This window comes from Oncorhynchus tshawytscha, unplaced genomic scaffold, assembly GCF_018296145.1.
Source record: "Oncorhynchus tshawytscha isolate Ot180627B unplaced genomic scaffold, Otsh_v2.0 Un_contig_5503_pilon_pilon, whole genome shotgun sequence".
In the NCBI taxonomy this organism is placed as follows: Eukaryota; Metazoa; Chordata; class Actinopteri; order Salmoniformes; family Salmonidae; genus Oncorhynchus; species Oncorhynchus tshawytscha.
Window position 1 is genome coordinate 37,996 of NW_024608758.1, and position 22,678 is coordinate 60,673.

The 22,678-nt window shown below is 45.8% G+C and overlaps 1 protein-coding gene across 1 annotated transcript; it reads right to left on the reverse strand.

Moving 5' to 3' along the window:
* Window positions 1–9,182: 9,182 nt before the first annotated feature.
* LOC112248091 (vascular endothelial growth factor D-like) lies at window positions 9,183–20,809 on the reverse strand. Its single transcript, XM_042313608.1, has 7 exons — window positions 19,871–20,809; window positions 14,442–14,697; window positions 12,953–13,143; window positions 11,379–11,512; window positions 11,167–11,285; window positions 9,537–9,725; window positions 9,183–9,330 (listed from the first exon to the last, which is right to left on the reverse strand). The coding sequence occupies exons 1-6, from the start codon at window positions 19,970–19,972 to the stop codon at window positions 9,589–9,591; spliced, it is 939 nt and encodes a 312-aa protein (XP_042169542.1). The 5' UTR covers window positions 19,973–20,809; the 3' UTR covers window positions 9,183–9,330; window positions 9,537–9,588.
* Window positions 20,810–22,678: the final 1,869 nt, after the last annotated feature.

Consider the following 22,678-nt stretch of genomic DNA (forward strand, 5'->3'; position numbering starts at 1 on the left):
TCAGCTACCTCAGTACCTGAATGTAGACAGACTGGACTAGACCATGACCTTTTCACTTTCTCTTTGACAACTGGAGGAGTGGGGGCTAAAGACCCAGTCTCTTGTCACAGCGTGACAGAGAATAAAGATCACACAGTCCCTTGTCACAGCCCTCCTTCCCTCCCTCCCTCCCTCCCTCCCTCCAAAGTGACCTCTGCTACAGCCCACATTATAATATCTCTGGTCAGGAACAACAGAGGAAGGTGGCATGCATCTCATCATACCTCACACTCCTTTAGCAACAGCAGCCAAATCGTCATTTCCTTCCTTCCTTACTTTCTTTCCTGCCATCCTTCCCTCCCTTCAGACACGGGACCCCTGCAGTCCAAAAACACGCTCGTCTCATAAACATAGCCCACACCTCAAACCTAGCTGATTGTAACATAGCCCACACCTCAAACCTAGCCGAAAGTAACATAGCCCACACCTCAAACCTAGCCGAATGTAACATAGCCCACACCTCAAACCTAGCCGAATGTAACATAGCCCACACCTCAAACCGAGCCGAATGTAACATAGCCCACACCTCAAACCTAGCCGAATGTAACATAGCCCACACCTCAAACCGAGCCGAATGTAACATAGCCCACACCTCAAACCGAGCCGATTGTAACATAGCCCACACCTCAAACCTAGCCGAAAGTAACATAGCCCACACCTCAAACCTAGCCGAAAGTAACATAGCCCACACCTCAAACCTAGCCGAAAGTAACATAGCCCACACCTCAAACCTAGCCGAATGTAATATAGCCCACACCTCAAACCTAGCCGATTGCTTTGGGGTGACTCAGATGCATGGAGTGAGGGTTTGACGTGAAGGATCTGACAGTGTTGGTGGTAGTGGTGTGAAGGCTCACCTCCCTCACACCATCTCCAATGCCCTCAGCGCCCAGCACATTAGTGCTGTCTGTCCTTCAGTCTGATTGGACCTCAAAGCACCCTCCCATTGCCAGCAGGGGTCTCCGGGCAGAGATGCAGGGGCTTGTTAGGAGAAGGTCACTGACTCACTGCTCATTGGCTGACAGCTGGTCTCACAACAGAACAATAACCAGGGGAAAAGGAGGGAGATGGAGAGGGAGAAATGGCTGGAGGACGAGACAACAGAACAACAGCTCTGACATCACTAACCCGCAGTGTGTGGCTGGTCTTATTGCAGAACAGAGCAGCTGTTAATATTGCTCAATCTATCTGCGAGGAGCGTATAAAGTCACATAAGTTCACACAGGGAGTGTTTGAGAGGATGTTCTGGATGCTAAGGCATGTTCCATGCGACCCCAAACTGTTCGCACCCCTCTTGTTGGCGGAGAGAACATGTTGCAGTTTTAAAGTTCCCGTCATTTGTTTGTTTTTGTTTTAAAGCACATTTCCTGCAATTCTACTCATTCCTCCATGTCTTGTGTGTTTAAATGATCCGAGGGTGAGTCAATCGACTCCAGGGGGTTAAAGTCTTGACTTATAAGAATAACTAGTCTGGATAAAGCTTTCATTTTCCAAGACTGGTGAAAACAATGCACACTGTGAAAACCAAGAAATTAGCTTCCCAAATTATGTTCATTTATGACATACTGTAATTAAGACATGATTATGACTTCAACAAGAATCTCCTCACCAGGAATCTAAGGAAAAGAGAGCATGTCCAGGCTACCGTAAACATCAAGGTCTCCTCTGGTTCAGACAACTAAAACACATCAGTGGTATATGGTATAATACACACAATCTATACAGTAGAAATCCATATGTTATCTGGTTTAGACAGCTGAACATATCAGGCATTTATAGGAACATATCTACAATCTATACAGTACATACATGTATGTCTCCTACCCCCCTGTTGTAACCTCTAACACCATAACCAGCTATGGGTGCTGGAAGTACAGTGGTTTCTCTAATCTATCACAGACATTTGCTTGCTATAGGTGCGACTGAGCACAGACACATTCAGAAAACAGTGATTTTAATGCAGGGAAACTGAAATCCGTTTTACCTCATTTTGACCAGCATGTCACCTGTGCAACTAGAGGGGAAAAACTCTAGATCACTTTACTCCACACACAGAAATGCATAAACTCTAGATCACTTTACTCCACACACAGAAATGCATAAACTCTAGATCACTTTACTCCACACACAGAAATGCATAAACTCTAGATCACTTTACTCCACACACAGAAATGCATACAAGGCACTTCCTCACCCTCCCTTTGGCAAATTAGACCATAACTCCAGTTTACAATAAAATTCTAATAGGAAGAACCAGTGACACGCTCAATATGAAAGTTCGACAAAGAGGAAGCTACAGGACTGTTTCTCTAGCACAGACTGGACCCGTAAGGAACCAATCACTGTTAGTCTACACCTGTTGTTTACCAAGCATGTGACACATACAATTTGATTTGATTTGACCTAGCCATATCTGAACAGAGGGGGACTTTATATCTATATATTTCAACAGAGGGGGACATTAGTAGTCTGTACCAGTCTCTTCAGCTAACATTTCACTCCTTGCTACTCCTTGTCATTGCCAATGAGACTGGCCTTTCGGCAATCTCAGCGTTCAATATGCGCTGGATTTACCTCAGAGTTGCTCATTGGTTGATTGAAATAACATTCATATTTTCCAGGACAACATGTGGAGCTTCAAATATAATTAGAATTTATAACAAATTCAAAAACAAACTTTTAGCTGTTAGCTAGGCAAGTTGTTGTATTTTGAGGCTTAACATTTTGTTCTGTGGTTGGAATTGCAGTATGTATTTTGTTAAGAGAATTTTAGATATGAGCTAGCAGCTATTGATGTACTGGTCTCCTCTGGATCAAACAAAAAAAATGTTGCTGAGCAACCGGATACCAAGGTGTTCTGGGGAGATAAAAAAGGATAGAGTTCCAAAATTTGCATAAAATCATTGTTATTGGAGGATAGCTTTGAGGGTGATCAAATCAGGATCAACTCCTATGTTCTCCTCGAGCTCATTAATAATAAAATGCTCATATTTCAAGATGGCAGTAAAAGCCATTCACTTTGGCACAGAGTGGATTAACTAAAGAGACTAGTACCCAGGCTAGGACATTAGACCTATATTTGAACAGAGGGGGGCATTCTAACTATATTTAAACGGAGGGGGAGAATAGACCTATATTTGAACAGAGGGGGGCATTCTAACTATATTTAAACAGAGGGGGAGAATAGACCTATATTTGAACAGAGGGGGGCATTCTAACTATATTTAAACAGAGGGGGAGAATAGACCTATATTTGAACAGAGGGGGCATTCTAACTATATTTAAACAGAGGGGGAGAATAGACCTATATTTGAACAGAGGGGGCATTCTAACTATATTTAAACAGAGGGGGAGAATAGACCTATATTTGAACAGAGGGGGCATTCTAACTATATTTAAACAGAGGGGGAGAATAGACCTATATTTGAACAGAGGGGGCATTCTAACTATATTTAAACGGAGGGGGAGAATAGACCTATATTTGAACAGAGGGGGCATTCTAACTATATTTAAACGGAGGGGGAGAATAGACCTATATTTGAACAGATGGGGGCATTCTAACTATAGTTAAACGGAGGGGGAGAATAGACCTATATTTGAACAGAGGGGGCATTCTAACTATAGTTAAACGGAGGGGGAGAATAGACCTATATTTGAACAGAGGGGGGCATTCTAACTATAGTTAAACGGAGGGGGAGAATAGATCTATATTTGAACAGAGGGGGGCATTCTAACTATATTTGGACAGATGAGATGACTAGGAGCAGAACAAAGTGTCTCCATCCTCGGTTTCTAGCTAGTCATGTTTGGCATAGGATAAAGAGTACAACGAGTGGAATGTTAGCACAAACAGACTGGTACCCAGGCTAGTTTCTAGATACCTGGAGCAACATTCCACACATTTGTTCAGAGAAGTGGTGTGTTGGTAAATTCAATATGGAGTGCGCTCAGCTCAGAGTGCGCTCTGGACGTTTGTAAATTCAGAGCGTTGTCAGATTGTCCATTTGGCTAGTTTGCGAGCTACTTCCAGACACAAATGGGAGAACACCTCACTCTGATCATGTTACTCATCGTAGAAAAGCTGGTTAGGCAGTTTTCATGTTATCTAGAGCGTTGGTGACTGTAACCGTGCTGGCAACAATTTAATTACGCTTTTTTTTGCCAACGTTTACTGACACCGGCTATATTCAACAGGTGTTGAGCATTTGTAAATTCATAATTTATTCTGCACTTTGGCACACAGACGAGAGTACTCTGAAATCGTCTCTGTGAAATAATTGGTTGCCGTAGCAACATCAAAATGTTTCTTCTATTTAAAAAAATATTTTTTATAAAAATAGCTGTATCGCGGAGGCATGAACAACACCATTGAATGGTTGTTATGTCATCTCTAAATCAGGGGTTCTTAAACCTTTTCAGCCTGGGACCCAATTTACGCTTATGAAAACATGCAACTATACATAAATATTGGTACTTTTCACTGCCCTTATGCATAAAACACATGCAATATAGACAAATAACAATTAAATATAATAATATAAATAGCTATTCATGTTTATTTTTTCCCCATTTAAAAACATTCTTACACCGCATTCTGAAAAAATTCAGAGCCCTTGACTTTTTCCACATTTGTTAAATTACAACCTTATTCTAAAATGGATTAAATTGTTTTTTTCCCCCCTCATCATTCTACACACAATACCCCATAACGACAAAGCAAAAAAAAGTTTTTTAGAAATGTTAGCAAATGTTTTTAAAAATTACATAAGCATTCAGACCCTTTACTCAGTACTTTGTTGAAGCACCTTTGGCAGCGATTACAGCCTCAAGTATTTTTGGGTATCATGCTACAAGCTTGGCACACCTGTATTTGGGAGTTTCTCCCATTCTTCTCTGCAGATCCTCTCAAGCTCTGTCAGGATGGATGGGGAGCGTCGCTGCACAGCTACAGTTGAAGTCAGAAGTTTACATACACTTAGGTTGGAGTCATTAAAAGTCGATTTTCAACCACTTCACAAACTTCAAATTATAGTTTTGGCAAGTCGGTTAGGACATTACTTTGTGTATGGCACAAGTACTTTTCACAACAAATGTTAGACAGATTATTTCACTGTATCACAATTACAGTGGGTCAGAAGTCTACATACACTAAGTTGACTGTGCCTTGGAAAATTGACAGCTTGGAAAATTCCAGAAAATGATGTCATGGCTTTAGAAGCTTCTGATAGGCTAATTGACATCATTTGAGTCAATTGGAGGTGTAGATGTATTTTAAGGCCTCAATTCAAACTCAGTGCCTCGTTGCTTGACACCATGGGAAAATCAAAAGAAATCAGCCAAGACCTCAGAATTTTTTTGGTAGACCTCCACAAGTCTGGTTCATCCCTGGGAGCAATTTCCAAACACCTGAAGGTACCACCTTCATCTAAACAAATAATAGTCCACAAGTATAAACACCATGGGACCATGCAGCCATCACACCGCTCAGGAAGAAGACACCTTTCTCCTAGAGATGAACACACTTTGGTGCAAAAAGTGCAAATCAATCCCAGAACAACAGCAAAGGACGTTGTGAAGATGCTGGAGGAAACAGGTACAAAAGTATCTATATCTACAGTAAAACGAGTCCTATATCAACATAACCTGAAAGGTCGCTCAGCAAGGAAGAAGCCACTGCTCCAAAACCGCCATAAAAAGCCAGACTATGGTTTGCAACTGCGCATGGGGACAAAGATCGTACTTTTTGGAGACTTTTTGGAGAAATGTCCTCTGGTCTGATGAAACAAAAATAGGACTGTTTGGCCATAATGACCATTGTTATGTTTAGGGAAGAAGGGGGAGGCTTGCAAGCCGAAGAATACCATCCCAACCGTGAAGCACGGGGGTGGCAGCATCATGTTTTCATCATCATTTGCTGCAGGAGGGACTGGTGCCTTTCACAAAATAGATGGCATCATGAGGCAGGAACTATATGTGGATATATTGAAGCAACATCTCAAGACATCAGTTACAGCTTGGTCGCAAATTGGTCTTCCAAATGGACAATGACCCCAAGCATACTTCCAAAGTTGTGGCAAAATGGTTTAAGGACAACAAAGTCAAGGTATTGGAGTGGTCATCACAAAGCCCTGACCTCAATCCCATAGAAAATGTGTGGCCAGAACTGAAAAAGCGTGTGCGAGCAAGGAGGCCTACAAACCTGACTCAGTTACACCAGCTCTGTCAGGAGGAATGGGACAATTCACCCAACTTATTGTGGGAAGTTCGTGGAAGGCTACTCGAAACGTTTGACCCAAGTAAAAAAAATTAAAAGGCAATGCTACCAAATACTAATTGAGTGTATGTAAACTTCTTCCCTACTGAGAATGTGATGAAAGAAATAAAAGCTGAAATAAATCATTCTATCAACTCCGGACTATACCCCTCCCAGTCCATGAGGTACTGAAGGCCCGACGTCTCGAATCCAGTATGGATCGAACGGAGTACGCCGGGTCCCCCACGATGTCCAGAGGGGGTGGAGGAACCTCCCGCACCTCAGACTCCTGGAGCGGGCCAGCCACCACCGGCCTGAGGAGAGACATATGGAACGAGGGGTTAATGTGGTAATCGGGAGAAGCTGTAACCTGTAACATACCTTGTTCACTCTCCCCAGGACTTTAAATGGCCCCCCAAACCGCGGACCCATCTTCCGACAGGGCAGGCGGAGGGGCAGGTTTCGGGTCAGACCCTGTCCCCTGGTGCGAACACCGGGGCCTCACTGCGGTGACGGTCTGCGCCCCTTTTCTGGCGCAGTACGGCACACTGAAGGTGGACATGGGCGGCGTCCCATGTTTCCTCCATGCACCGGAACCAGTCGTCCACCGCAGGAGCCTCGGTCTGACTCTGATGCCAAGGAGCCAGAACCGGCTGGTACCCCAAGACACACTGGAAGGGAGAAAGGTTAGTGGAGGAGTGGCGGAGCGAGTTCTGGGCCATCTCTGCCCAGGGCACGAACGCCGCCCACTCCCGCCGGCAGGTTCTGGCAATAAGACCTCAGAAACCTTCCCACATCCTGGTTAACTCTCTCCACCTGCCCGTTACTCTCGGGGTGAAAACCTGAGGTAAGGCTGACCGCCCGAACAAGGAGCGGGATCGTGACAGTTCTTGGGGACCTTCAATGCTGCAGACATTTTTTGGTACCTTTCCTCAGATCTGTGCCTCGACACAATCCTGTCTTGGAGTTCTAGAGACAATTCCTTTCACCTCATGGTTTGGTTTTTGCTCTGACATGAACTGTGGGTCCTTATATATAGACAATTGTCCAATCAATTGAATTTACCACAGGTGGACTCCAATCAAGTTGTAGAAACATCTCAAGGATGATCAATGGAAACAGGATGCCTGTAAGCTCAATTTCAAGTCTCATCGCAAAGGGCCTGAATATTTATGCAAATAAGGTATTTCCATTGGGTTTTTTTTATACCTTTGCAAAAACCTGCTTTTGCTTTGTCATTATAGGGTATTGGGTATAGATTGATGAGGATTTTTATTTATTTAATCAATTTTAGAATAAGGCTGTAACTTAACAAAATGTGGGAAAAGGGAAGGGGTCTGAATACTTTCCGAATACTCTGTACTCATCTGTCTAGGTTGGAACTGTTGCTGTTAAAATATAATAAATAATTTTCATTCTGAACTGGAATAAGCTGATCACATCACACAGATGTAGAGCAGAAAACACACACAGTCCTAATGAGAGGTGTGTGGCTGGTTGATGCTTTCAACAAGCATTTCTATTCTGGGTTCAGTTTTTAACAGTGCAACCCTGAGGTCATGCTCAGCATGTAGTCTGTTTCTGTACTTGTTTTTTAAGTACGCCAGAGATAAGAACCCTGACTCACATCAGTATGTGGTGCCAAACTGGACCAGAACATCTACTGCTTTCTCAGTCAGGCAGGAGACTGCTTCCTGCTGTAGATGAGCAACCCAGAACTGTGTGTGGGTTTGCCTAAAAAAGCATCAATCATTTTATTCCAGTTCAGAATAAAAAATGATTACTTGTATTTTAACAGCAACAGTTCCAACCTAGACTTGTTGTTTTCAACAATAATTTCTACATTAAGTCGTACAGTAGGCCCGATCATTTTATATTCAAAATATACAGTACTGTAACTTAAAAGGGTAGCACAGTAGCTAGCCAGCTTGCTTGCTTTGGCTAATATTAGCAATCTAACTAACGTTAATAGCTGTGTACAATGGAATTGTTTGAAAGGGAAACTCACATCTAAGTTGCTACTTTGAGAGATTGTACTCCCTTATTTCTGCTTACCTGTTATAAAATGACAACAAGCTAGTTAACTTACTTTTCCACTGTCGAAGCGATGTTTCCTGAAGCATTCAGCCCTGCTCTGAAAGACCTCCCTGGGTTTACCATCATGCTGTGGATGTTTGGTCAGGATGTGTTATTTTAATGTGAGTGTCTCATTACTAAGCACTTCCCTGGACAAAATACATTGTGTGCGCTCCTCGTTATTTCTCAAAGTTGGTATGAAACCAAGAGAAAGAAACGTATCGCTGTATTTGAGTTTAATGACGATTGAGCTGTCAGAATTTATGGCTAGCTTGACTACATTTGATGACAGCTGGCGAGTGAGAATACCAACTAATTGGCTGACGCGCATCACCTGCTGCGGAACTACAGCGCTGCGTCGTGTTGGTCGCGGAGTGATCTTCAATTAAAACTGCCGGAAAAAAAAGATCCGGTAAACCGCGAAGCACACAGGCTTCTCCCTCTCAGTCGCGCAGCTGCCGAACTGACACAGCTGCTTAGCAGAGAGCGCAATGAACACAGACCATTTGTACTTGGCCAAATCAATTCCAGTAATTCATTAAATAATGATACATTCGCTCTAACGCGTCGCGACCCACCGTTAACAGGTCTGGTCGCGACCTATACTTTACAAGGTGAGAGAACTTTGAACAAAACGGTTAAAACTTTAATTATAAATATGAAGGATAGACACCAAAAGGACAAACTTCGATTATATTTACAAAATGTTGGAAGCAATTATTACAAAAATATTGTTCTTTAGCGTAAAATACATGTTCAGTGCATATAAATACTAATAATTGACATATGTAAATAAAACATGTAAAGCGTCATGTATGTATGTAGGTTAGAAAGATAAACTATTTTATTTGAAGTTAGATATATAAATAGCGATATAAATAAATTATGAACTTTTTCACTGCTTCCAAACTTCAAAGCCAAGCAGATGTCAAAGGTTATATTCTTCTTAGTATCACTGGCATCTGCGGATCAAAAGAATGAAAAGGTGTTATTACATGTTGTAACATGGCTGTTCAACCACGGTCTCTGAGGACCCAAACATTTCTGATGTACATCAGGGACTGATTCATTCAGACCTTGAACATCAGCTGATACATTTATCAAATAACTACTATCAAAACGATCAAACTAACTAGTCGAAATGGGTGTGTCTCAAGTTGCACTCTACCTGCAAGAGGCATGGTTGAAGTGCTGTTTGTTGTTAGCACAGGCAGTATGGTTCAGGTGACATGCAGGGTAGGATGGTCTGGGTCCTGGGTTAGGGTGGGCTGTGGGGACAGTGTAGTGCGGTCTGGGACACAGTCACACCTGTCAACATCTATGTCACAGTCCACCGTTCTCATATTGGGAGAGAAGTCTGGAACAAACAGAGAGAAAACATAGGAATGACTTAATATTACTACAGGGACCAGACCGGGGAAAATGGAGCGAGAACAAAACATCAGAATAACCACTTCCTACAGAGGCTATGTAATATCCTGAATAACACCCTGATTTAGCATCCCCTCCTGTCTCAGCCTCCAGTATTTATGCTTCAGTAGTTAATGTGTCGGGGGGCTAGGGTCAGTTTGTTATATCTGGAGTACTTCTCCTGTCCTATTCGGTGTCCTGTGTGAATCTAAGTGTGCGTTCTCTAATTCTCTCTTTCTCTCTCTCTCTCTCTCTCAGAGGACCTGAGCCCTAGGACCATGCCCCAGGACTACCTGACATGATGACTCCTTGCTGTCCCCAGTCCACCTGGCCGTGCTGCTGCTCCAGTTTCAACTGTTCTGCCTTATTATTATTCGACCATGCTGGTCATTTATGAACATTTGAACATCTTGGCCATGTTCTGTTATAATCTCCACCCGGCACAGCCAGAAGAGGACTGGCCACCCCACATATGCTCTCTCTAATTCTCTCTTCCTTTCTCTCTCTCGGAGGACCTGAGCCCTAGGACCATGCCCCAGGACTACCTGACATGATGACTCCTTGCTGTCCCCAGTCCACCTGACCGTGCTGCTGCTCCAGTTTCAACTGTTCTGCCTTATTATTATACGACCATGCTGGTCATTTATGAACATTTGAACATCTTGGCCATGTTCTGTTATAATCTCCACCCGGCACAGCCAGAAGAGGACTGGCCACCCCACATAGCCTGGTTCCTCTCTAGGTTTCTTCCTAGGTTTTGGCCTTTCTAGGGAGTTTTCCTAGCCACCGTGCTTCTACACCTGCATTGCTTGCTGTTTGGGGTTTTAGGCTGGGTTTCTGTACAGCACTTTGAGATATCAGCTGATGTACGAAGGGCTATATAAATAAATTTGATTTGATTTGAATGGTCCCCAAAAGTGCAAACACTGCCCAAACCCGGTGCTGCATACCAGCTAAATCTAGTGCATCTACTGGGCTGGATAGTTGATACATCTACCAGTGGTAGACTAACCTGGTTGTTTAGTGGAGGGGTAGGACACAGTGGTAGACTAACCTGGTTGTTTAGTGGAGGGGTAGGACACAGTGGTAGACTAACCTGGTTGTTCAGTGGAGAGGTAGGATACAGTGGTAGACTAACCTGGTTGTTCAGTGGAGGGTAGGATACAGTGGTAGACTAACCTGGTTGTTTAGTGGAGGGGTAGGACACAGTGGTAGACTAACCTGGTTGTTCAGTGGAGAGGTAGGATACAGTGGTAGACTAACCTGGTTGTTCAGTGGAGGGGTAGGATACAGTGGTAGACTAACCTGGTTGTTTAGTGGAGGGTAGGACACAGTGGTAGACTAACCTGGTTGTTTAGTGGAGGGGTAGGACCCAGTGGTAGACTAACCTGGTTGTTCAGTGGAGGGGTAGGACACACAACGGTCGGCCATGCAGTCCCAGATCAACCCACTGGCACACAGACGCCTGGAGTCCTCTGATTTAGAGAACTGACGCATCGGAGAGCACCTGCACCAAACACACAGCCTGGTTAGTGCTAAAGGGTACGACTAGCGAGGTGTGTGTGTGTGTGTGTGTGTGTATCTGTACATCTGGACTCACCCGTTCCTCCTGTGAGAGCGTATATGGGCTTGCCGTCGGATCAGGGGTGGTTCCATACACTTACACTCTGTGTGATTGGCTACCTTTATCAACACCGGCTCAGGTCCGTATTTGAACGGTATCACACTCAGCAGCTGCAGGACGGAACGTGTCAGATCACATTAGTCCGGTTCTGGAGTCAGAGATCCACTTTGTACAGAGAGATGTATTTTATTTGACTCATTGATGGCCCAATGATGTGCATAGTGTACATTATGTAGTCTGTACGTTCTGTATATATTCACATTCTCCAAAATCCTTGTAATTTAGGAGCACTTATCATAATCACAATTGTCTTAAAACATAAATCAGGGGTCCCCAACTATAGCCGCGGGTGATGCTTGTTGGAGCGGATGGTCAGGGGCCGGAACTATAGCCGCGGGGTGATGTTTGTTGGAGCGGATGGTCAGGGGCCGGAACTATAGCCGCGGGGTGATGCTTGTTGGAGCGGATGGTCAGGGGGCGGAACTATAGCCGCGGGGTGATGTTTGTTGGAGCGGATGGTCAGGGGGCCGGAACTATAGCCACGGGGTGATGTTTGTTTGAACTTAGCCACGGGGTGATGCTTGTTGGAGCGGATGGTCAGGGGCCGGAACTATAGCCACGGGGTGATGTTTGTTGGAGCGGATGGTCAGGGGGCGGGAACTATAGCCACGGGGTGATGTTTGTTGGAGCGGATGGTCAGGGGGCCGGAACTATAGCCACGGGGTGATGTTTGTTGGAGCGGATGGTCAGGGGGCCGGAACTATAGCCACGGGGTGATGTTTGTTGGAGCGGATGGTCAGGGGGCCGGAACTATAGCCGCGCGGGGTGATGTTTGTTGGAGCGGATGGTCAGGGGGCCGGAACTATAGCCGCGGGGTGATGTTTGTTGGAGCGGATGGTCAGGGGGCCGGAACTATAGCCGCGGGGTGATGTTTGTTGGAGCGGATGGTCAGGGGCCGGAACTATAGCCGCGGGGTGATGTTTGTTGGAGCGGATGGTCAGGGGGCCGGAACTATAGCCACGGGGTGATGTTTGTTGGAGCGGATGGTCAGGGGGCCGGAACTATAGCCACGGGGTGATGTTTGTTGGAGCGGATGGTCAGGGGCCGGAACTATAGCCGCGGGGTGATGTTTGTTGGAGCGGATGGTCAGGGGGCCGGAACGTAGTTACAATCATATGTACACCGCAAACATCCAAAAAGAGGTTGTATTTGAAAATAGACATCATTTCATACATTGATTACATTGAGACATGATTAAATATCTTTTTTTTAATTAGTAGGAATACTTGGGAACAGATTTACTAAATTAAACACATTTTTAGCTGAATTCCTGGTGAATTCCTGGTGATTAAAGGTATTTTTTAGACCAAAAACTAAAATCATATTTAAAAAAAATGATATTTATTTACTAACAACTTTGGGCCCGCGGGCTGCCTGTTGCCCTTTGCCGACCCCTGCCAGAAATTATTGCCATTTATTAAGAATAATATTAATAATGCGTTTTATTTGTAATACACCTTCTAACAGATATTTAAAGAGGAAATGCTCACTGTTTTATTAACATAGGCAGTACTTGTGTTTCTGCACGATACACCCTCTTTGTTGCAGCATCCGTTGCACCTGAAGACGGACACGCAGGGGGGCTTGAAGAACATGGAGGTCGTGGTGCCCAGTTCCTTTGCCACGTCTACACACGTCTCTCTGGGCGTGCACTGGGTCTTCTGCCACTCATCATCTATGGCTATTGATCACATACACACAACATCAACAGTTTTTTTTTTAAAACCTTTATTTAACTAGGCAAGTCAGTTAAGAACAAATTCTTATTTTCAATGACAGCCTAGGAACAGTGGGTTAACTGCCTGTTCAGGGACAGAACAACAGATTTGTACCTTGTCAGCTCGGGGGTTTGAACTTGCAACCTTCCGGTTACTAGTTCACCGCTCTAACCACTAGGCTACCCTGCCGCCCCAGTTACACACAGAACAAAACTAATAGCAACCATAGAGACATGCTTTGGCTACCGTCTGGGTACACTCACATTCTAACCACAAAACATGCATTAGCAACCTGGAATTAATGTCTTGGCTTTTGCTTAACACAGTCTCGAGAAGACCCAGGGTTCAAACCCGTCTGTCTCATCCTTTATGACTATCTCCAGGGAGAACAGTGAATAATGCCCAGCCTTTAGCTCAGAGGTCTAACACATTCAGCAAGTGCACAGTAGACGCAGATATCGAACCCACATACCTTTGAGTATCCCGAGACTGTATGAGCCAGCAGCATAGCTCAACAAACAATACCAAAGCTTTAGCTTAGAGAGCCAACACAGTTTTGAGGAGACCCAGGTTTCGAACCCACATACCTTTGAGTATCCCGAGGCTGTATGAGCCAGCAGCATAGCTCAACAAACAATACCAAAGCTTTAGCTTAGAGAGCCAACACAGTTTTGAGGAGACCCAGGTTTCGAACCCACATACCTTTGAGTATCCCGAGGCTGTATGAGCCAGCAGCATAGCTCAACAAACAATACCAAAGCTTTAGCTTAGAGAGCCAACACAGTTTTGAGGAGACCCAGGTTTCGAACCCACATACCTTTGAGTATCCCGAGGCTGTATGAGCCAGCAGCATAGCTCAACAAACAATACCAAAGCTTTAGCTTAGAGAGCCAACACAGTTTTGAGGAGACCCAGGTTTCGAACCCACATACCTTTGAGTATCCCGAGGCTGTATGAGCCAGCAGCATAGCTCAACAAACAATACCAAAGCTTTAGCTTAGAGAGCCAACACAGTTTTGAGGAGACCCAGGTTTCGAACCCACATACCTTTGAGTATCCCGAGGCTGTATGAGCCAGCAGCATAGCTCAACAAACAATACCAAAGCTTTAGCTTAGAGAGCCAACACAGTTTTGAGGAGACCCAGGTTTCGAACCCACATACCTTTGAGTATCCCGAGGCTGTATGAGCCAGCAGCATAGCTCAACAAACAATACCAAAGCTTTAGCTTAGAGAGCGGACCCAGGTTTCGAACCCACATACCTTTGAGTATCTCCAGGCTGTAGGATGCTACAGCGTAGCGCGTGGAGCGGTGTGACCCAGATCCAGTGGAGGAGGAGGAGGAGGAGGAACGGTGGTTGGGCTGCTGAGAGGAAGAGGATGAGGGAGACGTCTCCAGGTGTTTGAGTTTTAGACCACACTTCCACAGCTTCCAGTCAGGGAAATCTGTCAGCATGAGCAGCTCGTCCAGACTGGAGGCCGAACGCACATCCCTCTCCCACTTCTCCTGGTTGATCACCTGCAGGGAGCAGAGGAGGAGGACACAAAACATTTAATGATGTGTGTTGTTTTAAAGACAGGATAGAAAATAAGCTCCAACACGCTGGTAAAATATTGTTAGTTGGTTTGTGAGAGTCAACAGTCTCACCACAAGAGGGCAGCACTCTTACATCCAAGTCAGGATTAACTTTAGATGCCATTGAGGCCGGTTTACAAGGACTGGACTGAGCTGATGATACATGCAAGTCAGTCTGATTCCTCACACTCACATCCACCTCTGACTGTGCTATTATTGCCCAACGCCAGGTCCCACAGACCATTAACAGCTGTCCTGGGATTTAAGACTATCATCATTTAGATCACAACAGATACAAAAACAATCAGTGCTTCTGTGTATTATAGTATTATATCACTACAGTATTATAGTACCACTGTATTGTAGTATTAAAGTACTACAGTATTATAGCACTACATAGTATAGTACTACAGTATTATAGTACTAAGGTAGTGTAGTATTATAGTAGTACAGTATTATAGTACTATGGATTTGTAGTATTATAGTACTACAGTATTATTGTACCACAGTATTGTAGCACTACAGCATTATAGCACTACAGTAGTATAGTACTTCATTATTGTAGTATTATAGTACTACAGTATTGTAGTATTATAGTTCTGCAGTATTGTGGTATTATAGTACTACAGTATTGTAGTATTATAGTACTGCGGTAATGTAGTATTATAGCATTACAGTATTATAGCACCACAGTATTGTAGCACTACAGTATTATAGTACTACAATATTGTAGAACTACAGTATTATAGTACTACAGTATAATAGCACTAAAGTATTATAGTACTGCAGTATTGTAGTATTATAGTACTACAATATTGTAGAACTACAGTATTATAGTACTACAGTATAATAGTACTACAGTTTTATAGTACTACAGTATTGTAGTACTACGTGTGTAATCATTACTTCTTCTCATTCCCATGACTGTTCATAGCTGGGATGAGAGGATGCCCATTGTACCCCAAATGCACAGTAGATCCCTGGCATCAGCCCATAGACAACATAACAGCTGTGAATGTGGAGTTGGCTGGGGTGACATTAAGGGGTAGTGGGGGCAGGAGTTCCCAGGGTCCACCTGTTGAGGAGCTCTAGGAGCTATGAGAAGACAAGCCTCCTCCTTCCCATGGAGCAGAGGATGGAGGAGAGACACAGAATATTAGGAGACCTAGCTACTGTTTCCCACAGAGACAAGCTTACAACTGCTGCTGCACATGCTAGTGCAGATAACTAGCAGGTAGGCCACAAACTAACAAATATACAGTACTACTGCAGATAACAAGCAAGTAGATCACTAACTAATATACTGTGTTACTGCAGATAACAAGCAGGTAGATCACTAACTAATATACTGTGTTACTGCAGATAACAAGCAGGTAGATCACTAACTAATATACTGTGTTACTGCAGATAATAAGCAGGTAGATCACTAACTAGTATACTGTGTTACTGCAGATAATAAACAGGTAGATCACTAACTAATATACTGTGTTACTGCAGATAATAAGCAGGTAGATCACTAACTAGTATACTGTGTTACTGCAGATAAGAAGCAGGTCAGAAAATCTGAGCACAATAATTGATAAAGGTGTGTTGTGTGATCTCTCTCAGTGCCCTGCAGGCCAACATGGAGAAAGGGAACAGTCATGTGTACAACTCCAAACACATTGGAGGAGACCGGTCTGGTATTACAGCTGAGTCCTATGGAGCTGTGGCTTCTTCTCTGCCTCCACTTATAGTGTTCAAATCATATTTACTCTACATTCACTCTCTGCACACTATTACCCCCAAAAAACTAAGACATTACATTATGACTGTGTTGGTGTAAATGTCAATTTAACAACAAAATGTTGCAATTTAAATAGTCTATTGTTGCCAATTGTAAAAGTTCAAAATCATAATAACCTTTTAAACATTTACAATATAAAAAGGGTGCGGTCGGATTTGTTGAGAAAGACAAATAACGAGGGAATAAGGGACTTCCATTCATTTATGAGACGGGAAAGGAAACCCACAGAACAGATGGAGAGTTGAATAAACAACAGAGAGGAGAGGGGCCGGGTCAGAGGCGAGGCTGAGGAAAAGGGGCCGGGTCAGAGGCGAGGCTGAGGAAAAGGGGCCGGGTCAGAGGCGAGGCTGAGGAAAAGGGGCCGGGTCAGAGGCGAGGCTGAGGAAAAGGGGCCGGGTCAGAGGCGAGGCTGAGGAAAAGGACTGTCATGCAATATGAAACATGTCAAACAGAAACAGTTTGCTTTCATTTCTTCCAGTCGTTGTAACGACATGAGCCGCCCCTGATCTGTTCAATATGTGAGGATTGTGACGTTAGGGTGTAGCTGGCTGCTTCCTCTATGTGAGGATTGTGTTGTTAGGGTGTAGCTGGCTGCTTCCTCTATGTGAGGATTGTGTTGTTAGGGTGTAGCTGGCTGCTTCCTCTATGTGAGGATTGTGTTGTTAGGGTGTAGCTGGCTGCTTCCTCTATGTGAGGATTGTGACGTTAGGGTGTAGCTGGCTGCTTCCTCTATGTGAGGATTGTGACGTTAGGGTGTAGCTGGCTGCTTCCTCTATGTGAGGATTGTGTTGTTAGGGTGTAGCTGGCTGCTTCCTCTATGTGAGGATTGTGTTGTTAGGGTGTAGCTGGCTGCTTCCTCTATGTGAGGATTGTGTCGTTAGGGTGTAGCTGGCTGCTTCCTCTATGTGAGGATTGTGACGTTAGGGTGTAGCTGGCTGCTTCCTCTATGTGAGGATTGTGACGTTAGGGTGTAGCTGGCTGCTTCCTCTATGTGAGGATTGTGACGTTAGGGTGTAGCTGGCTGCTTCCTCTATGTGAGGATTGTGACGTTAGGGTGTAGCTGGCTGCTTCCTCTATGTGAGGATTGTGACGTTAGGGTGTAGCTGGCTGCTTCCTCTATGTGAGGATTGTGACGTTAGGGTGTAGCTGGCTGCTTCCTCTATGTGAGGATTGTGACGTTAGGGTGTAGCTGGCTGCTTCCTCTATGTGAGGATTGTGTTGTTAGGGTGTAGCTGGCTGCTTCCTCTATGTGAGGATTGTGTTGTTAGGGTGTAGCTGGCTGCTTCCTCTATGTGAGGATTGTGTTGTTAGGGTGTAGCTGGCTGCTTCCTCTATGTGAGGATTGTGACGTTAGGGTGTAGCTGGCTGCTTCCTCTATGTGAGGATTGTGACGTTAGGGTGTAGCTGGCTGCTTCCTCTATGTGAGGATTGTGACGTTAGGGTGTAGCTGGCTGCTTCCTCTATGTGAGGATTGTGACGTTAGGGTGTAGCTGGCTGCTTCCTCTATGTGAGGATTGTGACGTTAGGGTGTAGCTGGCTGCTTCCTCTATGTGAGGATTGTGACGTTAGGGTGTAGCTGGCTGCTTCCTCTATGTGAGGATTGTGACGTTAGGGATGTAGCTGGCTGCTTCCTCTATGTGAGGATTGTGACGTTAGGGTGTAGCTGGCTGCTTCCTCTATGTGAGGATTGTGACGTTAGGGTGTAGCTGGCTGCTTCCTCTATGTGAGGATTGTGACGTTAGGGTGTAGCTGGCTGCTTCCTCTATGTGAGGATTGTGACGTTAGGTTTGTAGCTGGCTGCTTCCTCTATGTGAGGATTGTGTCGTTAGGTTTGTAGCTGGCTGCTTCCTCTATGTGAGGATTGTGTTGTTAGGGTGTAGCTGGCTGCTTCCTCTATGTGAGGATTGTGACGTTAGGGTGTAGCTGGCTGCTTCCTCTATGTGAGGATTGTGACGTTAGGGTGTAGCTGGCTGCTTCCTCTATGTGAGGATTGTGACGTTAGGGTGTAGCTGGCTGCTTCCTCTATGTGAGGATTGTGACGTTAGGGTGTAGCTGGCTGCTTCCTCTATGTGAGGATTGTGACGTTAGGGTGTAGCTGGCTGCTTCCTCTATGTGAGGATTGTGACGTTAGGGTGTAGCTGGCTGCTTCCTCTATGTGAGGATTGTGACGTTAGGGTGTAGCTGGCTGCTTCCTCTATGTGAGGATTGTGACGTTAGGGTGTAGCTGGCTGCTTCCTCTATGTGAGGATTGTGACGTTAGGGTGTAGCTGGCTGCTTCCTCTATGTGAGGATTGTGACGTTAGGGTGTAGCTGGCTGCTTCCTCTATGTGAGGATTGTGACGTTAGGGTGTAGCTGGCTGCTTCCTCTATGTGAGGATTGTGACGTTAGGGTGTAGCTGGCTGCTTCCTCTATGTGAGGATTGTGACGTTAGGGTGTAGCTGGCTGCTTCCTCTATGTGAGGATTGTGACGTTAGGGTGTAGCTGGCTGCTTCCTCTATGTGAGGATTGTGACGTTAGGGTGTAGCTGGCTGCTTCCTCTATGTGAGGATTGTGACGTTAGGGTGTAGCTGGCTGCTTCCTCTATGTGAGGATTGTGACGTTAGGGTGTAGCTGGCTGCTTCCTCTATGTGAGGATTGTGACGTTAGGGTGGTGTAGCTGGCTGCTTCCTCGTAAACAAGACAGACAAGGAGTTTTCTTTTCCCTCTTCTGCAATTTAGACCCAGGGGAAAGCAGGGCCCCAAGGGAGAGATATCGGGAGATTGAGTGAGGGGGGGAGACAGACAGCGAACAAGAGAGAGGAGAGAGCGAAGAAGAGCAAGAGAGAGAGAGAGAAGTGATTGATAATTTAGGAAGTTCAAACGCTCCTCTTTCCAGGTCAGTGAGATCTTGCATGCATTTGCACTTCCAATACATTTGCACCGTTTACATAAGAGGCACACACACACACACACACACACACACTGCTCATTAGACCATGTCAGCGCTGATCTTCATGGACAGCTCACAGGTGGTGTGTGTGTGTGTGTCTCTACGCCCCCTGCCAACTGGTCAGCGCTAGTTTTATTAGCTCACATGGTGAGTTGTAAGGAGAGTTGATTCAGTTCATAAGAACACAAAGATGGACTCAAACCTGGTGCCTCCAGTGGGAGACATGTGTCCCCATTTGATGACATACTGGTTATTAATACATAGCTTCTTGATGACGATGACTCGTGCATTTAATCCACAGAATAAGAGCCTGAGCAGAACATGAGTTGCAGATGAAACAGTGCCTGGTCTGGACATTGAAGCCATACAGAAATGAAGTGCATAGACACCGGACACTTACCCTGAGAGAGCTGGGATCATCTTGAACCTTGTTTGGCATTCCCAAGTTCAACCTCACCAACACCAGCATCATTCCAACACCGGCAGCAAGCATCCTCTGCATCCTCTGGTTCGATGCTGTATCTCAGTCTCTTTTGTGTTCAAAGTTCTCCTTCTGTCTCTGTACAGTCAATTTTCAGTCTCTGGACAGAAGTTGTATAACAGAGAGCCGTTTCTCTCAGGGTAATCCCCTGTAACAGAGAGATGTTTCTGTATTGGGTAATCCTCTATAATAGAGAGCAGAGCCAGAGGAAGGAGTCTCCTCTCTACAGACCAGCCCCTCTCAGACCGGCGCTGACTCCTCAGACCACACACAAGCTCCTGTCAGTCCCTGTGGTTACGGACACCTCTCCCTCTCTCCCCCCGGGTCACAGACACTCTCTCTCTCCCTGGTCACAGACACCTCTCCCTCTCTCCGTCTGGCCACAGACACTCCAGAGCAAATGGAACAGCTAAAGAGGATTTAAAACACCTCTACCTCTCTCTCTCCCCCCCAACTACACACAGCAAGGACACTTAAAGTTTCACTCAGTCACTTGAGACTGCCTCAAGGACTCTTAAAGACTGTCTCTCTATTGGTCCAACTACAAGCAAGGACTCATAAGACTGTCATTCTTTCTTTTGCCTGTCTTGACTATCCCCTCTCTTCTCTTCTCCCCAGTTAGTCCAGACCTCTTCAGATCTCATTATCTACTGTGTCTCAGCCTCTGTGTTAAAGGGCCTGCTTGTCACATCGAGCGAGCATGGCCCCACACTTAGTTCCCGTCCTTCAGGGTTGAGAGGGCTGTCTGTCTGTCTGTCCCCACCATGTCTCCCTGGCTCTGTCTGTCTGTCTGTCTGTCTGTCTGTCTGTCTGTCTGTCTGTCTGTCTGTCTGTCTGTCTGTCTGTCTGTCTGTCTCTCTGTCCCCACCATGTCTCCCTGGGTCAGTCTGTCTGTCTCTCTGTCCCCACCATGTCACCCTGCCTTGTCTCCCTGGCTCTGTCTATCTGTCTGTCTCTCTGTCCCCACCATGTCACCCTGGCTCTGTCTGGCCCCGCCTTGTCTCCCTGGCTCTGTCTGGCCCCGCCTTGTCTCCCTGGCTCTGTCTGGCCCCGCCTTGTCTCCCTGGCTCTGTCTGGCCCCGCCTTGTCTCCCTGGCTCTGTCTGGCCCCGCCTTGTCTCCTGGTTCTGTTTGTCTGTCTGATGTTGCCTTGCTCTGTCTGTCTGTAAGTCTGTTCTGTCTGTCCCTGTCTGATGTTGCCTTGCTCTGTCTGTCTGTAAGTCTGTTCTGTCTGCCCCTGCCTTGTCTCCCTGGTTCTGTCTGCCCCTGTCTGATGTTGCCTTGCTCTGTCTGTCTGTAAGTCTGTTCTGTCTGCCCCTGCCTTGTCTCCCTGGTTCTGTCTGCCCCTGTCTGATGTTGCCTTGCTCTGTCTGTCTGTAAGTCTGTCCCTGCCTTGTCTCCCTGGTTCTGTTTGTCTGTCTGATGTTGCCTTGCTCTGTCTGTCTGTAAGTCTGTTCTGTCTGCCCCTGTCTGATGTTGCCTTGCTCTGTCTGTCTGTAAGTCTGTTCTGTCTGCCCCTGCCTTGTCTCCCTGGTTCTGTCTGCCCCTGTCTGATGTTGCCTTGCTCTGTCTGTCTGTAAGTCTGTTCTGTCTGCCCCTGTCTGATGTTGCCTTGCTCTGTCTGTCTGTAAGTCTGTTCTGTCTGCCCCTGTCTGATGTTGCCTTGCTCTGTCTGTCTGTAAGTCTGTTCTGTCTGCCCCTGTCTGATGTTGCCTTGCTCTGTCTGTCTGTAAGTCTGTTCTGTCTGTCCCTGTCTGATGTTGCCTTGCTCTGTCTGTCTGTAAGTCTGTTCTGTCTGTCCCTGTCTGATGTTGCCTTGCTCTGTCTGTCTATAAGTCTGTTCTGTCTGCCCCTGCCTTGGCTGTTAAATCCAAAGCCACTGTATTTCCACAGAGTTCAGCTTATCTGGAGCAGCATGAACATGTGTTTTAAATGTGATCCAGACCTCAGCTACGCAGCATGGATACATGGGCCAGGGAGGGACGCTCCCACCCTCCACCCCACCCCTATCCCATCCCAGCCAAAACTCACTTCCCACTGGGCACAGACCTCATTTCAACGTCTAATTACGAGGAAACATTGATTCAACCAGTGTGTGCCCAGGGGTTTGATTGTCTGCGGAGGGAGGGATGGAGGGAGAGGAGATGTGATAGAGAGGGAGGGAGAAACAGGAGATGTGATAGAGAGGGAGGGAGGAGGGAGAAACAGGAGATGTGATAGAGAGGGAGGGAGAAACAGGAGATGTGATAGAGAGGGAGGGAGAAACAGGAGATGTGGTAGAGAGGGAGGGAGGGAGGGAGGAGGAGGGAGAAACAGGAGATGTGATAGAGAGGGAGGGATGGTGGGAGAGGAGAAACAGGAGATGTGATAGAGAGGGAGGGAGGAGGAGAGGGAGAAACAGGAGATGTGATAGAGAGGGAGGGAGGGAGGAGGAGGGAGAAACAGGAGATGTGATAGAGAGGGAGGGAGGAGGAGGGAGAAACAGGAGATGTGATAGAGAGGGAGGGAGGGAGGAGGAGGGAGAAACAGGAGATGTGAGAGAGGGAGGGAGAAACAGGAGATGTGATAGAGAGGGAGGGAGAAACAGGAGATGTGATAGAGAGGGAGGGAGGAGGAGGGAGAAACAGGAGATGTGATAGAGAGGGAGGGATGGAGGGAGAGGAGAAACAGGAGATGTGATAGAGAGGGAGGGAGGAGGAGGGAGAAACAGGAGATGTGATAGAGAGGG